Source organism: Thalassophryne amazonica, chromosome 14 (assembly GCF_902500255.1).
Source record: "Thalassophryne amazonica chromosome 14, fThaAma1.1, whole genome shotgun sequence".
Taxonomy (NCBI): domain Eukaryota; kingdom Metazoa; phylum Chordata; class Actinopteri; order Batrachoidiformes; family Batrachoididae; genus Thalassophryne; species Thalassophryne amazonica.
The window spans coordinates 71683529-71704594 of record NC_047116.1 but is presented as its reverse complement, the minus strand read 5'-3'; the positions used below and the strand labels follow the sequence as shown (position 1 = coordinate 71704594).

General features: G+C 42.7%; 1 protein-coding gene across 1 annotated transcript in view; it reads left to right on the top strand.

Annotated features, from left to right (window-relative positions):
• LOC117524088 (nebulin-like) overlaps window positions 1–21066 on the top strand; it is a 267815-nt gene that overhangs the window by 67493 nt on the left and 179256 nt on the right. Inside the window, 13 exon segments of the mRNA XM_034185819.1 lie at window positions 5759–5965; window positions 6051–6155; window positions 6311–6418; window positions 6513–6824; window positions 7031–7237; window positions 7376–7480; window positions 7589–7696; window positions 7819–8130; window positions 8234–8440; window positions 8526–8630; window positions 9993–10100; window positions 10199–10510; window positions 18945–19139. Coding sequence (XP_034041710.1) covers window positions 5759–5965; window positions 6051–6155; window positions 6311–6418; window positions 6513–6824; window positions 7031–7237; window positions 7376–7480; window positions 7589–7696; window positions 7819–8130; window positions 8234–8440; window positions 8526–8630; window positions 9993–10100; window positions 10199–10510; window positions 18945–19139 — 2391 coding nt within the window.

Sequence of the window (21066 nt, the reverse complement as noted above, 5' to 3'; positions counted from 1 at the left end):
TAGGGCTGGATCGGGTGACCCTGGACCATCCCTTGGTTATGCTGCTTTAGACGTAGATTGTGGGGGGGTTCCCATGATGCACTGTTTCTTTCTCTTTTTGCTCTGTATGCATCACTCTGCATTTAATCATTAGTGATCGATCTCTGCCCCCCTTCACGGCATGTCTTTTTCCTGGTTTTTTCCCTCAGCCCCAACCAGTCTCAGCAGAAGACTGCCCCTCCCTGAGCCTGGTTCTGCTGGAGGTTTCTTCCTGTTAAAAGGGAGTTTTTCCTTCCCACTGTTGCCAAGTGCTTGCTCATAGGGGGTCGTTTTGACCGTTGGGGTTTTTCATAATTATTGTATGGCCTTGCCTTACAATATGGAGCGCCTTGGGGCAACTGTTTGTTGTGATTTGGCGCTATATAAGAAAAAAGTTGATTGATTGATTGATTGACTAGAAGGAGAGAGCATATCTCACCCATATTGGCCTCTCTTCATTGGCTTCCTGTTAATTCTAGAATAGAATTTAAAATTCTCCTTCTTACTTATAAGGTTTTGAATAATCAGGTCCCATCTTATCTTAGGGACCTCGTAGTACCATACCCCAATAGAGCGCTTCGCTCTCAGACTGCAGGCTTACTTGTAGTTCCTAGGGTTTGCTCACAGGGGGTCGTTTTGACCGTTGGGGTTTTACATAATTATTGTATGGCCTTGCCTTACAATATAAAGCGCCTTGGGGCAACTGTTTGTTGTGATTTGGCGCTATATATAAAAAAAAATTGATTGATTGATAATAATAGCATGTATATGACAACAAGAACCTAAAAAATGTATAAATACATTAAGACAGTAAATTAACATTAAAAAAAATGCAATTAACAGGAACTAAAAAGGGTTGAATTCTTCTAAAAATTGTTGAAGTCTAAGGTTCTAAAACCATTCTAGACTGACACACCATTCCACCTCATTGTAGAAACTTTGCATATTTATTACTACCCTTGAAAAATGTCAGGTAACTATTTATAAACACTACCCAATCAAGAGGCTGTGGATCCCCACAGACAACACACTAGTTTCACATTATTACACGTAATTTATGTACTTATTTGTTTTGGTGTCTTTATATTTATGTGTTACTTGGGTTCTTCCTGACATCTGGTGAAAAGTTTACATCGGTAGCACTTTTAGAAATATATTTACTGAGAAAAATGGTGACATGTAAAATAGTTATTTTACCCACTGTACAGTGCATCTGGAAAGAATTCACACCAATTCACTTTTTACACATTTTGTTATGCTACACCCTTATTCCAAAGTGGATGAAATTATTATTTTTTTCTCCTCAAAGTTCTACACACAATACCCCATAAAGACAATGTAAAAAAAAAACAGTAGTAGACAGTAGGAGCTTAGTACTAGTCGTAAGCAGGTCGCAAGGTGGTCATCAGTTATGGTGGATCTGTATTTTGACTTGATGATTTTTATATGTAAAAAGGCAGACTCACACAAATATGTTGATCCAAAAAGTGCAGTCAAATTCTGTGCAGTTTGTCTGATGTTGCGTTGCTTCTCATTCTGCATTAGATTCCAGAATTGGACATTTATGTCAGATGTTGCTCTGGATTTGAGCTCAGTGTCATTTTTCAGTGTAAGCATCTCTTTCTCAATAGCATAGCTATCCAGGTTGAAGAGTGATGCCACTTTGGATGTCATGCAATCCATATATAATTTCCCCGAATGGAAAACAGAGAAAAATGACAACATGCTCAATGGATGTAAAGTCAGCAAAGCGTCTGTCAAATTCTGACAAGATGCTCTGCATGTGATCATCATAAGGTGCACTCTCTCAGTCTTTGCCCTGACACTTAAGTTATGTGTCCATGTGTGGAAAGTTCCACAGATTACACTTTTGCAATCTGCTTGATAGCAGGTGTAACATGCTTTTAAACATGTTCTTGGAGCTGATCATGTTGATGATGGGTTTGTCCTTGAGCTTATCAGTCAGATCAGTAAGAAAAGCTAAATCCAAGAGCCGGTGACTGTCTACTAGCTGTGCATAGTCAACATGGCTTGAACGTTTCAGAAATTCTTTCGAGCAAAAATTCAGAAAACCATTCCAGAAATTTACCTCTGCTGAGCCACCTAATGTCTGTGTGCAGCAGCAGATGTGTGTGTTCTGCACCCGTCTCCTCCAGCTAGACACAGAATAATTGCCTCGTCAAGATCCTGGCCCAAACAGAACATGCAATCTTGTTAGCCACATCCACCACGTCTTCCATATTTACAGACTATTGTGCTGCTAGCTGACTTTTTAATTCCTGGATTTTTCTGGTGCACAGAGGTGATTTATCCAGGAGGTTTACATCATAGCTCTTGTGAATAATCTTGAAATGCTGCTCCAAATTCCCTTTCATTGGTAAAAACACTTTGCAGATAAGACAGATGGCTTTTCCATTCGAATAAATGAAAAAACAATCCTCCTCCCACTCTGAATGAAAATGATGAGTTTTTGTTTTTTTCTCATCTGCGTCCTCCACCATAGCACCATAACAGCTCTTCTTCTTCTTCAATGACATTTAATGGCAGTCCACATCCTTATTGGTACATTGCTGCCACCTCCATCTTGCCATCCTCAGGTTGGTGATGGTCTAGTGGTTAAGGCATTGGACTTGAGACCAGAAGATCCTTGGTTCAAATTCCAGCCTGACTGGAAAATTGCTAAGGGCCCTTGGGCAGGGTCCTTAATCCCCTATTGCTCCTGGTGTGTAGTGAGTAGTGACTCTAATCTGACCACTTTTTTTTAGTAACGAGTAATCTAACGCGTTAATCTTTCCAAGTCAGTAATCAGATTAAAGTTACTTCTCCATGTCACTGTGCGTTACTATTATTTTTCATTGTGGGTCCATAGCAGCATTAAACTTGGTCTGTGGGCAGGAGGTCGGGGTTCGACTGAACTGCCCACTTTCAGCGAGCTGTGAGCTTTTCATCCGCGGTTTTTTGCAGCTGCTCGACTCGTCCTCACCTCTTAAAGGGCGGTGATCAGCACACCTGCACTGAGCTTTACGAAGACATTTTTATACTTTTTTCCTCCTTTATTTGGAATTCTGAGCTGAGCCGCTCCATATCGTCTCGTTAAAAACAGCTGATCCTCCGCGACGCGTCAACAACTAACACTATTTTCCAGTCAAATGCACCTAAACTCTCTTTCTGAGGACCACATGATGTGAAAACGCAATAAAACTTTCTTACCTGTAAATCTGGTCCTGTTTTCTGCATAAATAAATGTTATCCATTCTTTGTGCTCAAACGCCAAAGCAGGGGCGAATCCAGATGGAATGGGGACGTGGAGGAGGGATGTGCCCCCCCACAACAGCCCTAGATTAAAGGTCCAGTTTTGAAGCTGTTTTTTACTACAACTACTAATATTGCTTAAAATAATAATAATTTCGACAAGTAAAATGTTTAGAGAGAATTTAAATGTTAGAAAAATGTTAGAATTTAATAGTTACATTTATAAACAATGTAGGTTTGAAATTGCAAGTTTTACTGTTACAGTGCTGTCAACAGTTAAATATGAGGTCAAGAAAGAGGTCTTTATTTTACTTTTTATAAAACAAGTATTTATTTTCATTGAAGTCAAGAAAGGGTGACTATAAAGTGAGTTTTGGCAAAACAGGTATCATTGTCATGTTGACGTGGGTTGTTGTCGACAGCTGGGAAAGTAACTAAAAAAGTAACTAGTAATCTAACTTAGTTACTTTTACAATTGAGTAATCAGTAAAGTAACTAAGTTACTTTTTCAAGGAGTAATCAGTAATCAGTAATTGGATTACTTTTTCAAAGTAACTGTGGCAACACTGGTAGTGAGCACCTTGTATGGCGGCACCCTCACATTGGGGTGAATGTGAGGCATTATTTGTAAAGTGCTTTGAGCACTGATGCAGATGGAAAAGTGCTATATAAATGCAGTCCATTTATTTACCATTTCTATGAGTACAGTGTCATGCAATCGAATGGAACTCAGCCCGCGGCCAACCAGTTGATCACAATTGACTGGTTGGGCACGCCAGTGCTACAGCCTTATTCCAAAATGGAGTAAATTCATTTTTCCCCCCAAACATCTACTCACAACACCCCATAATGATAACATGAAAAAGTTTGGGGTTTTTTTTGGTTTTTTTTGCAGATTTACTAAAAATAAAAAAATAAGAAATCACATGTATATAAGTATTCACACTCTTTGATTAGTACTTTGTTGATGCACCTTTGGCAGCAGTTTTGCCCATTCCTCTTTGCAGCACCTGTCAAGCTCCATCAGGCTGGATGGGGAGTGTCGCTGTACAGCCATTTTCAGAACTCTCCAGAGATGTTCAATTGGATTCAGGTCTGGGCTCTGCCTGGGCTAGTCAAGGACATTCACAGAGTTGTCCTGAAGCCACTCCTTTGATATCTTGGGTCATTGTCCTGCTGAAAGATGAACTGTCACCCCAGTCTGAGGTCAAGAGCACTCTAGAGCAGGTTTTCATCCAGGATGTCTCTGCACATTGCTGCATTCATCTTTCCCTCAATCCTGACAAGTTTCCCAGTTTCTGACGCTAAAAAAAACATTCCCACAGCATGATGCTGCCACCACCATGCTTCACTGTGTCGATGGTGCCTTGTTTCCTGCAAACATGACGTCTGGCATTCACGCAGAGTTCAATCTTTGTCTCATCAGACCAGAGAATTTTGTTTCTCATGGTCTGAGAGTCCTTCAGGTGCCTTTTGGCAAACTCCAGGTTTGCCATGTGCCTTTTACTAATGAGTGGCTTCTGTCTCGCCACTCTACCATACAGGCCTGATTGGTGGATTGCTGCAGAGATGGTTGTCCTTCTGGAGGGTTCTCTTCTCTCGACAGAGAAATGCTTGAGCTCTGACAGAGTGACCACTGGGTTCTTGGTTACCTCCCTGACTAAGGTCGTTCCCTTCCGATCGCTCAGTTTAGACAGGTGGCCAGCTCTTCAAAGAGACCTGGTGGATCCAAACTTCTTCCATTGATGGATGATGGAGGCCACTCTGCTCACTGGGACCTTTAAAGCAGCAGAACTATTTCTTAACCCTTCTCCAGATTTGTCCCTTGAGACACTTCTCTCTCAGAGGTCTACTTACAATTCCTTTGACTTCACGCTTGGTTTGTGCTCTGACATGCAGCTATGGGACCTTATATGTAGACAGGTGTGTGCCTTTCCAAATCATGTCCATTCAACTAAATTTACCCCAGGTGGACCCCAGTTAAGCTGTAGAAACATTTCAAGGATGATCAGTGGAAACAGGATGCACCTGAGCTCAATTTTGAGCTTCATGGCAAAGGCTGTGAATACTCATGTGCATGTGATTCTTCTTCTTATTTTTTTTCCCATTTTTAATAAATTTGCAAGGCTCTCCAAAAAAAAACTGTTTTCACATTATCATTATGGGGTATTGTGTGTAGAATTTTGAGGAAAAAGAATTTCATCCATTTTGAAATAAGCCTCTAACATCACAAAATGTAGAAAAAGTGAAGTGCTGTGAATACTTTCCAGATGCACAACTTTTGACATAGAGTTACTGCTGTTTTAAGATTGTATCAAGAATGTAGTGATCATAATCATAATATAGAACTTGAACTACACATCTGTAAGAATGCTGAGAAAAAAAGTTTAAAGCATTGATTATCAAGGTATATTCCTTGACTCAAGACCAGTATTGTTATTATTTCTGAATGATTTCTTTTATTATTCTGTCTTGTGTTTTTCCTTAGTGTGATTACAAGTCTGATTGGAATAACTATGTCAGAGGCATTGGATGGGTGCCGATTGGCTCACTTTCAGTGGAGAGGGCTAAAGTTGGTGGTCAGATCCTGAGTGAGAAGAACTATCGCACGCATCCATCCAAATTTGTTCACACCAAACTGATGGACTCCATGGATGTGGCTTTGGCAACTGCCAACAAACAGATCATGGACAAGGTATTAGATGGGCACTCTATTGCAACAAAATATGCTGCTCATAAGTCTTTTATGTAATTTGTTCTCCTGGTGTCCTTATTTTCAGAAATCTTATACTGCAGCTTGGGAAAAAGACAAACTTGCAGTTCATATCATGCCAGACTCTCCAGAGATTGTACTCGCTAAAGCTAATGCCCTCAACATGAGCAATGTAAGTCAACATGGCCATGAATGTAATAATGAACTAATGCACCGACCAATGTTTGTCTTATGATATTATTGTAATTCCCATATTATGGGTATTTCTGCATGTAAACCTGAAGGGCATTCCATTTTTTACTCTTCTTATATATGTTTCCTTCACAGAAACTTTACAAATCAGGAGTTGTGGCCATGGCCAATAAGGGCTACAACCTCAAAGCAGATGCAATCCCAATTGTGGCCGCTAAATCTGGCACTACAATTGCCAGTAATGTAAGTTGGAAATAATTACTTTTTTAATGAATTATATACATTAATCAACTGCCACCATCACTTACAGTAAATGATTGTTTATTTAATGTTCCAGTACAAGTACAAACAGGCTTTTGAGAAGGCAAAGGGCCACCATATTGGCTTCCGCAGCCTCCAGGATGATCCTTTGCTGGTTCACTATATGGAAGTGGCAAAGATGCAGAGTGACAGAAACTACAAAAAGGACTACCACAAGGCCAAACTGAAGTACCACTCACCAGTGGACATGCTGAGTGTGGTCCAAGCTAAAAAGGCCTCTGCTGCTCAGACCTTTGCTGGTTATAGAGAGATCCAGCACAGTTTCACTCTCCTTCCTGATGCCATGAACCTGGCACTGGCTCGCACTATGAACGCACAGACTAGTGATGTAAGTTTGAAATTTTGTAACATTCCTGCTGTCTTATATGCACACTGTATCACTCACTGACTACAACATTCCATTTCACTCAAATGAAATGCTGCACATGTAACATATGCAGAATAAGAAGTACCCCTGAGAATGCTTTAGAATGGTATTGAAATACCATTCTAAAGCATTGAGTGACAACGTTTGATATTTTTGTGTTTTTTCAGTGGGAGTACAAGTCTGATTGGAATAACTATGTCAGAGGCATTGGATGGGTGCCTTTTGGCTCACTTGCAGTGGAGACGGCTAAAGTGGGCGGTCAGATACTGAGCGATAAAAAGTATCGCAGTCACCCATCCAACTTCAAGTTCAGCAAGCTGATGGACTCCATGGACTTGGCTCTTGCAAGTGCCAACAACCAGATCATGAATAAGGTGCAACATGTTCATAACTACACAAATCCACATTTAAATTGTACACATTAATTCCAGGCATGTGTGACTGAATGAACTCCAAACATCAGTTTCCTTTTTGATGAAGAATGAGGTTTAACTCAGTTCTTGTACTTGCAGAAAGCGTATATTGCAGCTTGGGAACAGGACAAACGGACAGTGCACATCATGCCAGATTCTCCTGAGATTGTCCTGGCAAAAGCTAATGCCCTCAACATGAGCAATGTAAATCCACTAAACAAGCTACTGAAGCTGGACTGCTTATTGTGGTTTATCTGACTGGTTTTTGTTCTGCTAAGTGATGTTCTTGCTTTATTTATTTATTTTTTACAGAAACTGTATAAAGCCGGTGTTGTGGCAATGGCTATTAAAGGCTACAACCTCAAAGCAGATGCCATCCCGATTCTTGCTGCCAAGGCTGGCACAACTATTGCCAGTAATGTAAGTTAGAAGTTAGAAATAAATTCTAGTCTCAGCGTTTACTATACATCTATTACAGAGTATCTCATGTTGTATTACACTATAGTGTCAGGAAATTACAAAGGATTTATATGTTGTTACAGTACAAGTACAAACTGGACTACCAGAAGGCCAGAGGTCACCATGTTGGCTTCCGCAGCCTTCAGGATGATCCTCTACTGGTTCATTACATGGAGGTAGCCAAAATGCAAAGTGACAGGAACTACAAGAAGGACTACCACATGGCCAAGCTGAAGTACCATTCTCCGGTGGACATGCTTAGTGTGGTTCACGCCAAACAGGCCTCTGCTGCTCAGACTAATGCTGGATACAAGCAGATTATCTCCCATTACACAGTGCTGCCTGATGCCATGAACCTGCAACTGGCTCGGAACATGCAGCTGATTGCCAGCGATGTATGTATAAAAATTTTTTCAAAGTTTTTCATAAATATTGTATTGATTTGGCATATGTAGTTGTGCTGTACTGTGGAGATACTGTTTTGTTTCTTTCATTCAGAATCAGTACAAGAGTGATTATGACTGCTACATGAAAGGTATTGGATGGGTTCCAATTGGATCTTTGGATGTTGAGAAAGCAAAGACAGCTGGCAAAATTTTCAATGAAAAACAATACCGCCAACATCCCAGTAACTTCAAGTTCACCAAGGACATGCAGTCCATGGACCTGGCACTGTCCACTGCCAACAACCAAATTATGAATAAGGTGCTGTCGATGATTCACAATGGATAATACAGAAATAACGCCTCTGTATAATTTGTACTTAATGAACAATGTGTCCTTCTTCCAGAAAGCCTATATTAATGCCTGGGAGAAAGACAAGACCACGATCCACATCATGCCTGATGCGATGGATGTTGTTCTGGCCAAAGCAAACAAAAGAAATTACAGTGAGGTACAATGTCACATGTTGCATTTTCTGCACACGTCTATGAGCTGTGTGACTCTTTTTGTTTTGTTTTTTGGTCTCATGTTACACATAAGTGTGCGTGCGGGTGTGAATATGTTTGTCTGTCTATATGTGGCACTGTGACAGTCTAGCATCCTGTCCAGGGATGCAGTATAAGCATCATGCCCTGCCTCACACCCTGTGACTGCTGTGATAGGCTTCAGCCCCACCCCTCCCCCATGGCCCATAATATAAGTAAGGAGGTACAGAAAATGGATGGATGTTCTACATACTGTGTCCTCCATGGAAACCAGAACCCTGTTGATTTGTGATACAGAAAATTCTTAAACTTGTATCTACAAATAGTGTGAAAATAATGCAATGTGTTTCAGTCCAATTTGGACCAAACTTGGTTGAGGGGCTGAGGGTCAAATCAATCAAATGCTTATATATAGTTTTGAGGAACTGATTAAAGTTCCAGTTATAGTTATGATTTAATACTAATATGAAGTCTCATACCACCTTTCTCTTGATCATGTGACATTTGATCTTTCAGTCATATTTAAAACTCAGACTTACTTGGAATTGCTATTTTGAGAAATTGGTTGAAGACACACCTATGATTGCTAATAACCTATAACATGAAGTCATATTTAAACATCCTCTTGGTCACATGATTTTGTACTTGGATGACCCTGGAAGATCAAACGCAAGGTCATAAGGTTGGAAAGGTTGTGTGTTAGCCAAGGATAAAGTGGTGAAATTTTGGACTATTTGAGCCAAGTGTCAAGGCCATACAGAGTCATACAATGTGGTGTCAGGTCAGGGTCTGGTGTCGCATGCCGCTACATCTATGGAACCACCCTTGGGTCCTGGATGACAACCACCCAGGTAGACAACCAGCCCATCACCACCTCTCAAAAGTAGCCATTAATCTGCCACAGTCAGCTGAAAACATTGGCATCTCATTGGTCTTCTCCAGTTGCTGGGGTCCTCAACACTGAGACATGTACGTGCTGGATTATGCACAGAAAAGCATGCCAGATGGCCAAAATGCCATAGATGACATTCCCTCATAATGCCAGTGATAGTCCTTATCTCAGTCTCCTTAAAGCTACTGTTCATTTGACACAAAGTCATTTCAGCAGTACTCAAGTATCCTTAAGGTATAACTGAATACAAAGAATTAATGGGCATGAATCGTATGAAGCACATGCGTGCAGCGTGCACACGTGTGTGTGTGTGTGTGTGTGTGTGTGTGTGTGTGTGTGTGTGTGTGTGTGTGTGTGTGTGTGTGTGTGTGTGTGTGTGTGTGTGTGTGTGTGTGTGTGTGTGTGTGTGTGTAATCTTTTCTCTATTCCTTTTCAGAAACTGTACAAATTGGACAATGAGCTGTCTAAGAAGAAAGGCCATCATGTTCAAGCTGATGCCATTGCAATTCAGGCTGCCAAAGCCTGCACTGCTATAGCTAGTGATGTAAGTGTCTATGAAGCTACTGTTGTACATAATTACTGTACATATTTTGTCATGTTTTCCAGCCACCAGAATTTGTTGATCACATGTTCCTTTTTCAGTACAAGTACAAGACAGGATACCGTAAGCAGGTTGGTCATCACATTGGTGCGCTCAGCATCCAGGATGACCCTCTTCTGATGTTGGCCCTGAACTCAGCCAAGATTGCCAGTGACGCCCTGTATAAGAAGGACTTCAACAAGTCCAAGACCAGATTCCACCTGCCAGTGGACATGCTGGCCTTTGAATTGGCCAAGAAGAACCAGATTCAAGTCAACAATACCAACTACATTACCCGTCTGCACAACTGGACTTGCTTGCCAAACTCCAGTGATGTGGTGCAGGCCAGACATGCTTATGACTTACAAAGTGATGTGAGTATGTGTTCACAAATTTTATTTTTTGAAAATATCCTTTTCATTATTATTAATATTATTATTATTATTTATTACTTAATTAATTTGTTTGTTTGTTAAGAATTGCTTAATGTAAAAGCTGGATATATGAGCCTTGTAGTTGTCACTTTTTTATCTCGTCATTTCTTAGAAGATAGAAAACAGAAAATTTGCTGTCCAAAAACAATATTTTAACATTTACCAAATGTCCATAATATTTTGGAAAATATGAACAAAAGACCCATAGAATTACATTTAACTACTAAAGCTGTCAGTTTCTACATTAAGGACCAAAAAAAAAAAAAAAACAGGGAGCTGAGTTGGTAAACAAAATAACAATTTATTGGAATAAAGACAGAGAGACATTTAGAATGTGCTGGAGACACTGGAGGCAAGAGACATAGGCTGGACCAGAACAGGTGCAGTGACAGGTGACCGGAACCAGGTGGCCACCCACAGAGCTGACAGGAGACTGGTGACACATGTAGCGAAAATAGAGTTTTTGGAGAATTCTGGAGTGGATGAACCAGGGTGTTGGGAAAGTGTAGTGACACGGACCCACAACAGGGGGCGTAAATGAACGGACAATGGAAGGAGTCAAATTATAACACTTTACTGTTGTGAATGTCACAACCAAACACAGCAGAATCAGAATGTGCAACAGTCAATTAATAAAGATGTCGTGTGGGCAGGCTCGACGATAAGAGACGCCCGTCTGGAAACGAACCGGAACCACACGATTTCCACCGCCACCCGAACCCGAGGAATACTGGAGCCGCCAAGTCCCGGAGTCCCCAGGTGGCCACCTTCCCGGCGTGTCGGATCTGGTACTGCTGGCAGAAAGCAAAAGACAGTCAAAGGGTGGGTGTGTGAACACCCAGTAACAATGGTGGGAATGCCACCTCCACCTCTCACTCAACACGTTGCAGCGGTCTCAGATGAAAAGGAGCGCCGTCTTGCACAGCCTCCGCAAAAACGACCGGTTCTCCTGCGAACACTCACAATAACAGATTTATAAATCTCACAAAAAGGGCTGAGAGTATTACCTCCAGATGAAGATGATATCTCGGCAGTTTGGTGGAGGTGTCTTCCTGCTTTTATACCAGATGTGTTGATTAGTGACAGCTGTCACGGATGATGGGTGACAGCTGTCACCACGGCTTGTTCCTGAGGCGGCAGCGCCCTCTCGTGCCTGAAGCCCGCACTTCAGGCAGGGCGCCTTCTGGTGGTGGGCCAGCAGTACCTCCTCTTCAGCGGCCCACACAACACAGGGCTTTTATTCAAGTGCCGTGACATGGCACCTGAAGAAACAGAAGGGGAGGGGGAGCAGAAGAAAGTACACACCAAGGCAGCACAACAGTAGCCCCCCTCAATAGGACCCTTCAGGCGACCCACCAGGCCTGCCTGGGTGGGTGCAATAGAAATCCTACAGGAGGGAGGGGTCCAAGATGAGGCACCGTGACACCCAGGAGCACTCCTCAGGACCATAACCTCTCAGTCCACCAGATACTGAAACTCCCGACCATGGCGCAAAACGTCCAGGATATGCCGCACAGTCCAGGCAGGATGACTATCCACAAGCCGGGCAGGAGGAGTGGGATCGCCAGTGGGCATGTCAAACTGGTGCGTACAGGCTTGAGCCGGGCAACATGGAACTTTTGATGGATTCTGTGAGACCAGGGTGGACGAAGCTGGATAGCCACTGGGCGGAAGACCCAGTCCACAACAAATGGACAGATAAAGTGTGGTGCCAGTTCTGGGGACTCAGTCTTAAGGGGGATATCTTTGGCTGACAACCACACCTCCTGGGCTGGTTGGAACTAGGGGCTGGGGTTTGATGCTGATCTCAATGATGCTGGGTAAGGTCCTGTGTCTGGAGCAGGGGGGAGCGTGACATCTTCCACATCTGCCGACAGTGCCACAGGTGGGCACGCATGGATGGCACTACCAGGTCCTCTTCTTGTACAAGAAATAAAGGGGGCTGGTATCTTAAAGAGCATTCAAAAGATGAGAGTCCCGTGGCAGAGATTACTTGTGTATTATGGGTGTACTCCACTCACAGTAGCTGTTCACTCCATGACGTAGGATGGGAAGATGTAATGGACTGGAGGGTTGACTCAAGTTCCTGGTTCGCACATTCTGCCTGGCCGCTGGTCTGTGGGTGGAAGCCGGACAAGACACTGACCGAGGCCACAAGTGCTGAGCAGAAGGTCTTCCACACCTGGGAGGTGAACTGGGGTCCTTGGTCCGACACAATTTCTAATGGAATGCCATGCAGTCAGAATCCATGGTGGACTGCGAGGTTGGCGGTCTCCTGGGCCAATGGTAGCTTAAGCAGGGCCATGAAGTGTGCTGCTGTGGAGAAGCAGTCCATTATGCTGAGGATGGTTGCATATCCTTGTGATGGTGGGAGTCTGGTTATGAAGTCCAGACAGATGTGAGATCAGGGGCAACTTGAAGTGGGCAAGTGCTGGAGGAAGCCGGCTGGAGGCTGGTGAGACAGCTTGCCCCTGGTGCAGATGGTGCAGGCTTGAATGTAGTTCCTCACATCTGCCTGGACCGTTGACCACCAGATGTGGCAGTTGTCAATGTCCAAAGTCTAACTGATTCCAGGGTGGCAGGAGATATTTGAGTTGAGGCAAAAGTGGAGTACCTGAGAATGGGCATCTGGAGGAACGAATAACGATCCGAGAGGTCCTCCTCCAGGATTGAGGTGCTGGCACTGTGCCTCTCAGACTACTCTTTCTATGTCCCATGTGAGGACTGCCACTACTAGGTCTGAGGGAAGGATCCGGTCTGGAGTTGGTGGCTGATCCGTTGGAGAAAACTGTTGGGATAGGGCATCTGGTTTTGTGTTCTTGGAGCCTGGACAGTAGTTTATAGTGAAACTGAATCTACCAAAAAAAGCATCCACTTGGCTTGTCTGGAATGAAACTGTTTTGCTGACTGGGTGTAAGCTTTTTTTTTTTAAGTTTTTATGATCAGTTCATACAATGAAATGAATGGCAGTTCCTTCCAGCCAATGCCTCCACTCCTCCAGAGCTTCTTTGACCACCAGGAGTTCCCCATTACCCGTGTCATAGTTCCTTTCTGCGGGAGACAGACACTGGGAGAAGTACACACAGGGATAGAGATGGCAATCCCCCTCAGCTCACAGGGACAGCATGGCCCTGATACCGATGTCAGAGGCATCAACCTCCACAATGAACTGGCAGTCCGGGTCTGGCTGGATAAGGGTAGGAGCTGAGGTGAAACGGTGTTTGAGTGTTGTGAAGGCAGTTTCAGCATCAGTGGACCAGGTGAAGAGAACTTTGGATGATATGAGTTTGGTGAGTGGTGTGACAACCTTACTGAAGTTTCTAATACAGCACCAGTAAAAGTTAGCAAAACGCAGGACTGCTGAAGTTGTTTAACAGAAGTGGGAGTGGGCCATTGTGTGACTGCACTGATTTTGGCTGGATTGGGCTTGGTGTGGTTCTTGGAAAAGATAAATCTGAGGAAGGAAATGGTGTCTTTATGAAAATCACATTTTTCAACCTTAACATATAAATGGTTCTCTGGCAAACGCTGAAGAACCACACAGATGTGATGGGTGTGTTCATAGAGGTTGTTGGAAAAAATTAGGATGTTTTTTAAGATAAACAAACACAAACCAATTGAGGAAGTCACGCAAAACATCAGGAGTGTTAATGGCCAAGGGGGGTGTTAAACGAAGTCTTCCATTCATCACCCTTCTTGACTCGGACAAGGTGGTATGCATTCCGGATGTCTAATTTGGTAAAAATGGCTGCCCCATGCAGCAAATTGAATGGCGAATCGAGGAGGGGGGGTGGGTAATGATTGTGGACAGTAATGGCATTCAACCCCTGAAAATCAATGTGCGGGCACAACGTCCCATCCTTCTTGCCAACAAAGAAGAAGCCTGACCCCAGTAGTGAGGAGGAGGGACAGCTAAGACTGGCAGCCCGAGGGTCCTTGATGTATTGCTTCATTAATTCCCTTTTCGGATGCAACAGGTTGTATCAATGACTGGTAGGAAGAGGCGCACCCAGAAACAAATCAGTGGAGCAATATGATAATATGGTCTGTGAGGTAGACATGATAGCATGCGTACCTTACTGAACACCTATTCAACACTATGGTCACACTCTGGGATAGTGGTGAGACCAGGGGTGAGCCATGAGTGTCCCAACACCAACAGAGAAGAAGAGAAATAAACAAAAAACTAGTCTCCCAATAATTCCCTGACACGACTAACATGACAAGTGCAGTTTGGTGGGTGATTGCAGGTAAACAAGTGACGTCCAGGCCATGAAACAAAAAAGGGGGGTGTTAAGTTCCACCACTAGGATGTGTGTTTCCTTCACCACCCTGGTGTCCAAAAAAATTACCTTCTGCCCCTGAGTCTATGAGTGCTTATATGGAAGTGCTGCAGGTGCTGAACGATGGCTGGGATTTGGGTGCGTATTGAATTCTCACCCATCAATCTGATCTGGCTAACCTGTAGCCCGGGACCTATGGGCAAGTGTTGGCTTTTGGCCATACTGGACAATCACGGATTACATGTCCCTTGGTGCTACAATAAATACACTCCCCCAGCCAAGATCCTATGCTGCCTCTCTTCAGGGGTCAATTTGGCCATGCCGAGCTGCATGGGCTCGTCTGCAGGTGGCGTAGTTGTGCCAGGGAGTGGACTGCTGGTGAAGCCGGCAGCCGAAGGTACAGGCTTCGTCGCGGAGGGATCTGAGAGAAAGACGCATGCTGTGCCTGCCGACTTTTCTCCTGCCATCTCTCCCTCAACCGGTTATCGATTTTTATGGAGAGGGAAATGAGTTGATCTAATGTTTCGGGTTTGTCCCGAACTGCCAGCTCGTCTTTAAGTTGCTCTGTAAGACCGTTAACAAATGTGGTCTGGAGAGCCACAGGATTCCAGTAGGCCTCTGCCGCCAGGACCCAGAACTCTACAGAATAATCAGACACACAGCGCTTTTCCTGCCGAAGTGATAACACATGTTTCAAGGTCATATGTCCCCACTTCAGATGATTGAAGAATATCCAAAACTGATGGATAATTGAGCAGTAGGAGTGAAAAATGGGTGAGTCTGTGCCCCAGAGGGCTTGTTACCCATGCTAGTGCATCCCCCCAGAGCAAACTGATAATATACCCAATTTTATATTGATCTGTGGAATAGTGTGATGGACGCTGGGAAAAGATTAAAGTACTTTGCATTAAAAGGAGGTACAGGTGTCAGCGGTTCCAGAAAAGGGCTCAGGTGGCAAGTAATGGGTTTGTGATTGATGGTGGCTTGCGAATGAACTGGAGGTGTAGGTGTAGATGGTGATGCTGTAGAGGCAGGCGTGATCTGGGCTAACTGATTTGTGAGAGTGGAGAGCTGTGCACACATTTGTGTTACCTGTACTGATAATAACTGTTGTTGGTCCATTAGGGTTTGAATTTGTTGTTGTTGATGGCCCAGGACCATCCCCTGTGTGCTGAGGGCTTGATGGAGTTTGTCTGCTCCTGCTGGATCCATGATGTGGCCAGATACTCCTGTTATGGCCGAGTCAATCAAAGCCAAGGTTAGGACCAAAAAAAACAGAGAGTTGAGTTGGTAAACAAAGTAACAATTTATTGGAATAAAGATACAGAGACATTTGGAATGTGCTGGAGACAATGGAGGCAAGAGACATAGGCTGGACCAGAACAGGTGCAGTGACAGGTGACCAGAACCAGGTGGCCGGCCACAGAGCTGACAGGAGACTGGTGACGTACATACCAAAAATGTAGTTTCTGTCGAATTCTGGCGTGGATGAACCAGGGCTTTTATACATGTGTAGATGAGTGCAGAAATAAATGATTATATTCAACTTTGTTGATGCTGCACCCGAAGAAACAGAAGAGGAGGGGGCCACAACAGAGCATACATCAAGGCAACACAACAAGGCATTCCAGAATTTTGGGTTAATGAATATTTAGTGGGTGATCCAACAATGAATAATGTCAAACCTGTTAAGTGTGGGTGTTGTGCTTGTTTTATGCCTCAAATAGGAGGCATAAGACAATATATAGTTGCTCTGATCACTAAAAAAATACATTAAGTTCAAAATAAAGTTGAAGGAATGATTTGATATAAGTGTAATAGTCTATTTTTTACCATGAAGTCCATTTTTTCCTGAAACACAAACACTGCTATGGGGTGGAAAAACAGAACAAGAGGACACTGTTTTACTTTTAAACTATTACAAACAAGTGTTCCTTTAACTTTCCATCAAGCATCACAAGTCAGGCAGAGTACAAATGGTAGTTTATTCTAGACAAATCCCCCAAAAAACTGTCCAATAATCCCATGAATGAATGAATGAATAAAGCCTTTATTGTCATTGTACATATACAGACATACTATGTAATTTGTCCTCTGCATTTAACCCACCCTATAGTAGTTACAGTTAGACGCAATCCAACCACTAGGAGCAGTGGGCAGCCACAGTCCGGCCCCCAGGGACCAACTCCAGATGTAGAAACTCTGCCTTGGTCAGGGGTAGAGAAAGTAACAGACCCTAAATAAGCATTTTTTTATTATTATTATTATTGCATAGAGTTCACTTTGGCAATTACAGGAACAGCTTTACATGAGCAGAGCAAAGGACCGGTGATCATTCACTGTGTGAAACGACCGGTCAGGAAATAGCATTGTCAGCTGGCACACACAGGCCAAGATGGAACCACATCAAAACATTCCAAAGGCTTTATTCGCATGTAATACATGTTGCACCCACAGCCGGACATGGGACATGACAGAGCATTAGCACATGTATAAAGCAGGAGTTTAGACATTAATATGCATGGAAAGCACATTGATCATTTACTTAGAGTGATCACTATTATGTGAGCGCAGGACACTTTGTCTGCTGGAGAGGAGAGAATTGGCTGAGGCTGCTTATGGTGAATTGTATTCAACAGGTGGAGCAAGATTGCTACACATCTCCCCCCATATTCAGCATACTAAAAAGGATAAATGTTATGGAGGAGCATGCACTCAGTGTTGGAGTTATGTCGGTCACAGTTTTTTGTCCCTCCTCTCAATATGTGAAATGGGTCATTGTCGGGAGGCTCTAGCGGTCCTCTTTGAGAGCCGAGGGGCTTCTACGGAGTGGTGAAAGTGCCATTTCATTCCGTGAAATTGGCGTTGTAGGTGGGCTGGAAAGTGATGAAAACACTGTTTGAATCCATGAAATATTTGTCGTGGGCAGGCTGTAGCCACCGTAGCGATGCAAGGTGGGGTGGCTGTGAATGATGAAATGCTGTTTCAATCCGTGAAATGGCTGTCGTAAGCGGGCCATTGCAGCCATGCTCTTGAAAGCCGGGCCGGCTGCGAGCGGTGATGAAGGGCTGCTGGCTGCGTGTGGAGAAAGTGCCACTTTTATCTGTGATGTTTTATTGTTGGATGTAACTTGATTACATCCAACAAACTGGATGGATGGAGAAGAAGAAGACCTGTCCAGGCTTTGACGTGTAAAGTAGATGAGAGTCTATGACTCCCCCTGGAAGGGATGCAAGTCCATCTCATGTTACTTCCCCTGCCATCTGTTTCACAGTTACAGCAGGGTGCACTGGAACACTGCAGTTGATGCATCTTGAACAAGGACACAGACTGGTAGCCTGATACACACTCCAGGAAGTGAAAAGACAAAATGTACATTGGCAGTCCAATATCCTAACCCGCAGAGTAAGCTGCTGTCTTGAAGACATAACATAAAACATATCAACTGATATTAAAGGATTATTAACCGAGCAAGCGAGGCTAATAATTTGTATATATATATATATATATATAAACTGGTATCACCCGAAAATGGAAGCTGCTGACGGATTTGGGCTTGTAGTCAGACCTGTTTGCTGTCTTCACCTCTGTGAAGAACCTGCTTAAAAGATGGTCAGGTTAGCCAGTAAGCTTTCAATCTGTGTGGTGTTTTCGATGCTGTTTAGATATTTATGGAGTATGTTCATGTCCAACTTGGTTTTTCTAATCGTGCTTTTAGCTTTCTGGTTTGTAACGAATGTGATACGCGATCTGGACTGATTGTCATGGTAGAGGTCTGACATGGGAAAATATCAGACCAGAAAATAGCGAAACAGAGCATGCACAGTGTCGGACCATATAATAAAGTCTAATTGACTCAAAATGTCAATATGACATATTCAATATGTTGTATAGTAATGATGCAGGACAAACTTTATATTGGCTTGGCACTGTTACCCCTATTTACATTACTCCATTAGTTACTGGTGCAGGTGGCAAATTATTTGACATGCAGTGAAACTGGGACGTTCAGAACCTCAGACTGAATGAGTTGCAGACATTTTGCTGAGCTTTGCTGGAAAGTCATTTTCACTCCACCCACTTTTTTTCAGGTTATATACAAGGAAGATCTGAAGGGTATTGGATGGGTGCCCATAGGTTCGCTGGATGTTGAGAAGGTGAAGAAAGCCGGTGAAATCCTGAGTGAGAAAAAGTATCGTCAACACCCAAGCAACTTCAGATTCAAAAGCACGGCAGAAGACATGCCCATGGCGTTGGCAAAAGTCAATGCTCAGATTATCAACAAGGTATTGATAGTGCATGCCTCATTATTAATGAGTGAATATTAATATTAATATTAATGAGTATTAATCAGCGAAATCACCTGGTGGAGTCTGTGGCTGCAAAGAAAACCTGCACCCTCTTGGCCCTTTCTGGAACAAGTTGCCCACCCCTGATCTACACATATCATGTCTCTGTTACTTTTCCGTTTTACCCAAATCATTTCATGAACCAATCAAATCATTCACAATATTGGAATTTTGTATATAATTGGAAATTTGTACAAATTGTAATCATGGTATTGCGACAGACTGGTGTCCTATCCAGGGCACTGACTGCTGGGATAGGCTCCAGCCCCCTGCGACACCCTTAATTGGACTAAATGGTTGAAGATGAGTGTGTGTGTGTGTGACTAATCATGGTAGCCTGTGATTTGTTTGTGTTTTTGTGGTTGGCAGGTGACTGAAAGGCTCGTCCTTGTAGGGTGGGCCCAACTGCCTCTGACGCCAGGACTGTTTACATATAAACTATAAACATGAACATTTTAAAAAAGAAAATGAATATATTACCCCCAATCTCACAAAATGGAAAATAATAATAATGATTACAACACTAAAAGATAATAATTAACAACAGTGTATTAATTTTACAAAGTTTGAAATTAATCACAATTCAAAACCATTAGTTTCCAAAAAGTCTATGCAAAGTTCTTATTTTACTTTTAACAATATATGTTAGTCTCTCCAAAACCAGACAGATCGTAAGTTCCTTTGTCCACATTCCAGTAGAAGGTGTTTCCAAACTCTTCCATCACAATGTGAGAGTCCTTATGGCTTGTAAAAGTCTAAAAGTCAATAAGCAGCGACTGCTGCCGAAGGGGAGCAAAACCTTTAGGGTATATTCACAAACTACAGTTTGGTTTGCAACATTTCTGTTATGAAACCCATACATTCTAATTCTGTCCTCCACACTTCACACAGATATCAGGTACATCATGAAATATGTGATTTAACCTACTATAGTTGTGGTCAGGAGTTTACATACACTCATCATGGGCATGAATGTCATGGTAATTTTCGACTTTTAATGATGTCTTTGAACTGTTGTTTTGCCAGGGTGGAATAATTATGCATCCTTAATGACTCCAAAAAACAAGAACTGCATCCACAAGTTTGAATTTATTTTGCTTCTTCTCTAATCCACATAGGGTCATATTAATATTTGGTTAAATATTCCTTAACAAACTGCACCTCAACCGGATGGTTTTGGCAGCCATCAAGTAAATAAGTAAAGTTTATTTATATAGTACCTTACAAGATAAAAATCACAAATTGCTTTACAATGACAATAAAATAAACTAAAAATAGAAATACAGAAAATTAAAACAGCAATGACATAAAACTAATTAAAAGCAAGCCTGTACAGATGGGTCTTGAGCTTTGCTTTAAAAGTTTCCAAAGTGTCCACAGATCACAGGTGAAGTGGCAGTGCATTCCACAGTCTGGGAGCCATAATTTCAAAAGCACATGCTCTTTTGGTCTTTAATCTTGACCACTAACAGGGACCACTAACAGGTTCTGGTCCAAAGACCTCAGAGAACTGTTATACAAAAAGTGCAGAAGTTCACTGATGTAGACAGGCATTTTACCATGCACACTTCAGTTTCAGCCATATTAAGTGACACATAATTAGGAGCCACACAGTTCTTTATGACATTAACACAGTTTTGGAGGATAGATGCATTAGCAAACATTCTGAGGTGTAAATGAGATACAGTATATAGCTGGATATCATCTGCATAACAATGATATGAAACAACTCATCAACAAGCTTCTGGCATAATACTGATTGGATATTTGGCCAGTCTTTTGGGCAGAATTGGTATATTGGTATTTAAAGACATGCAGGTTAGGTGAATTGGAAACTTTATAATTGTCCAGGTCTCCCTTGCAA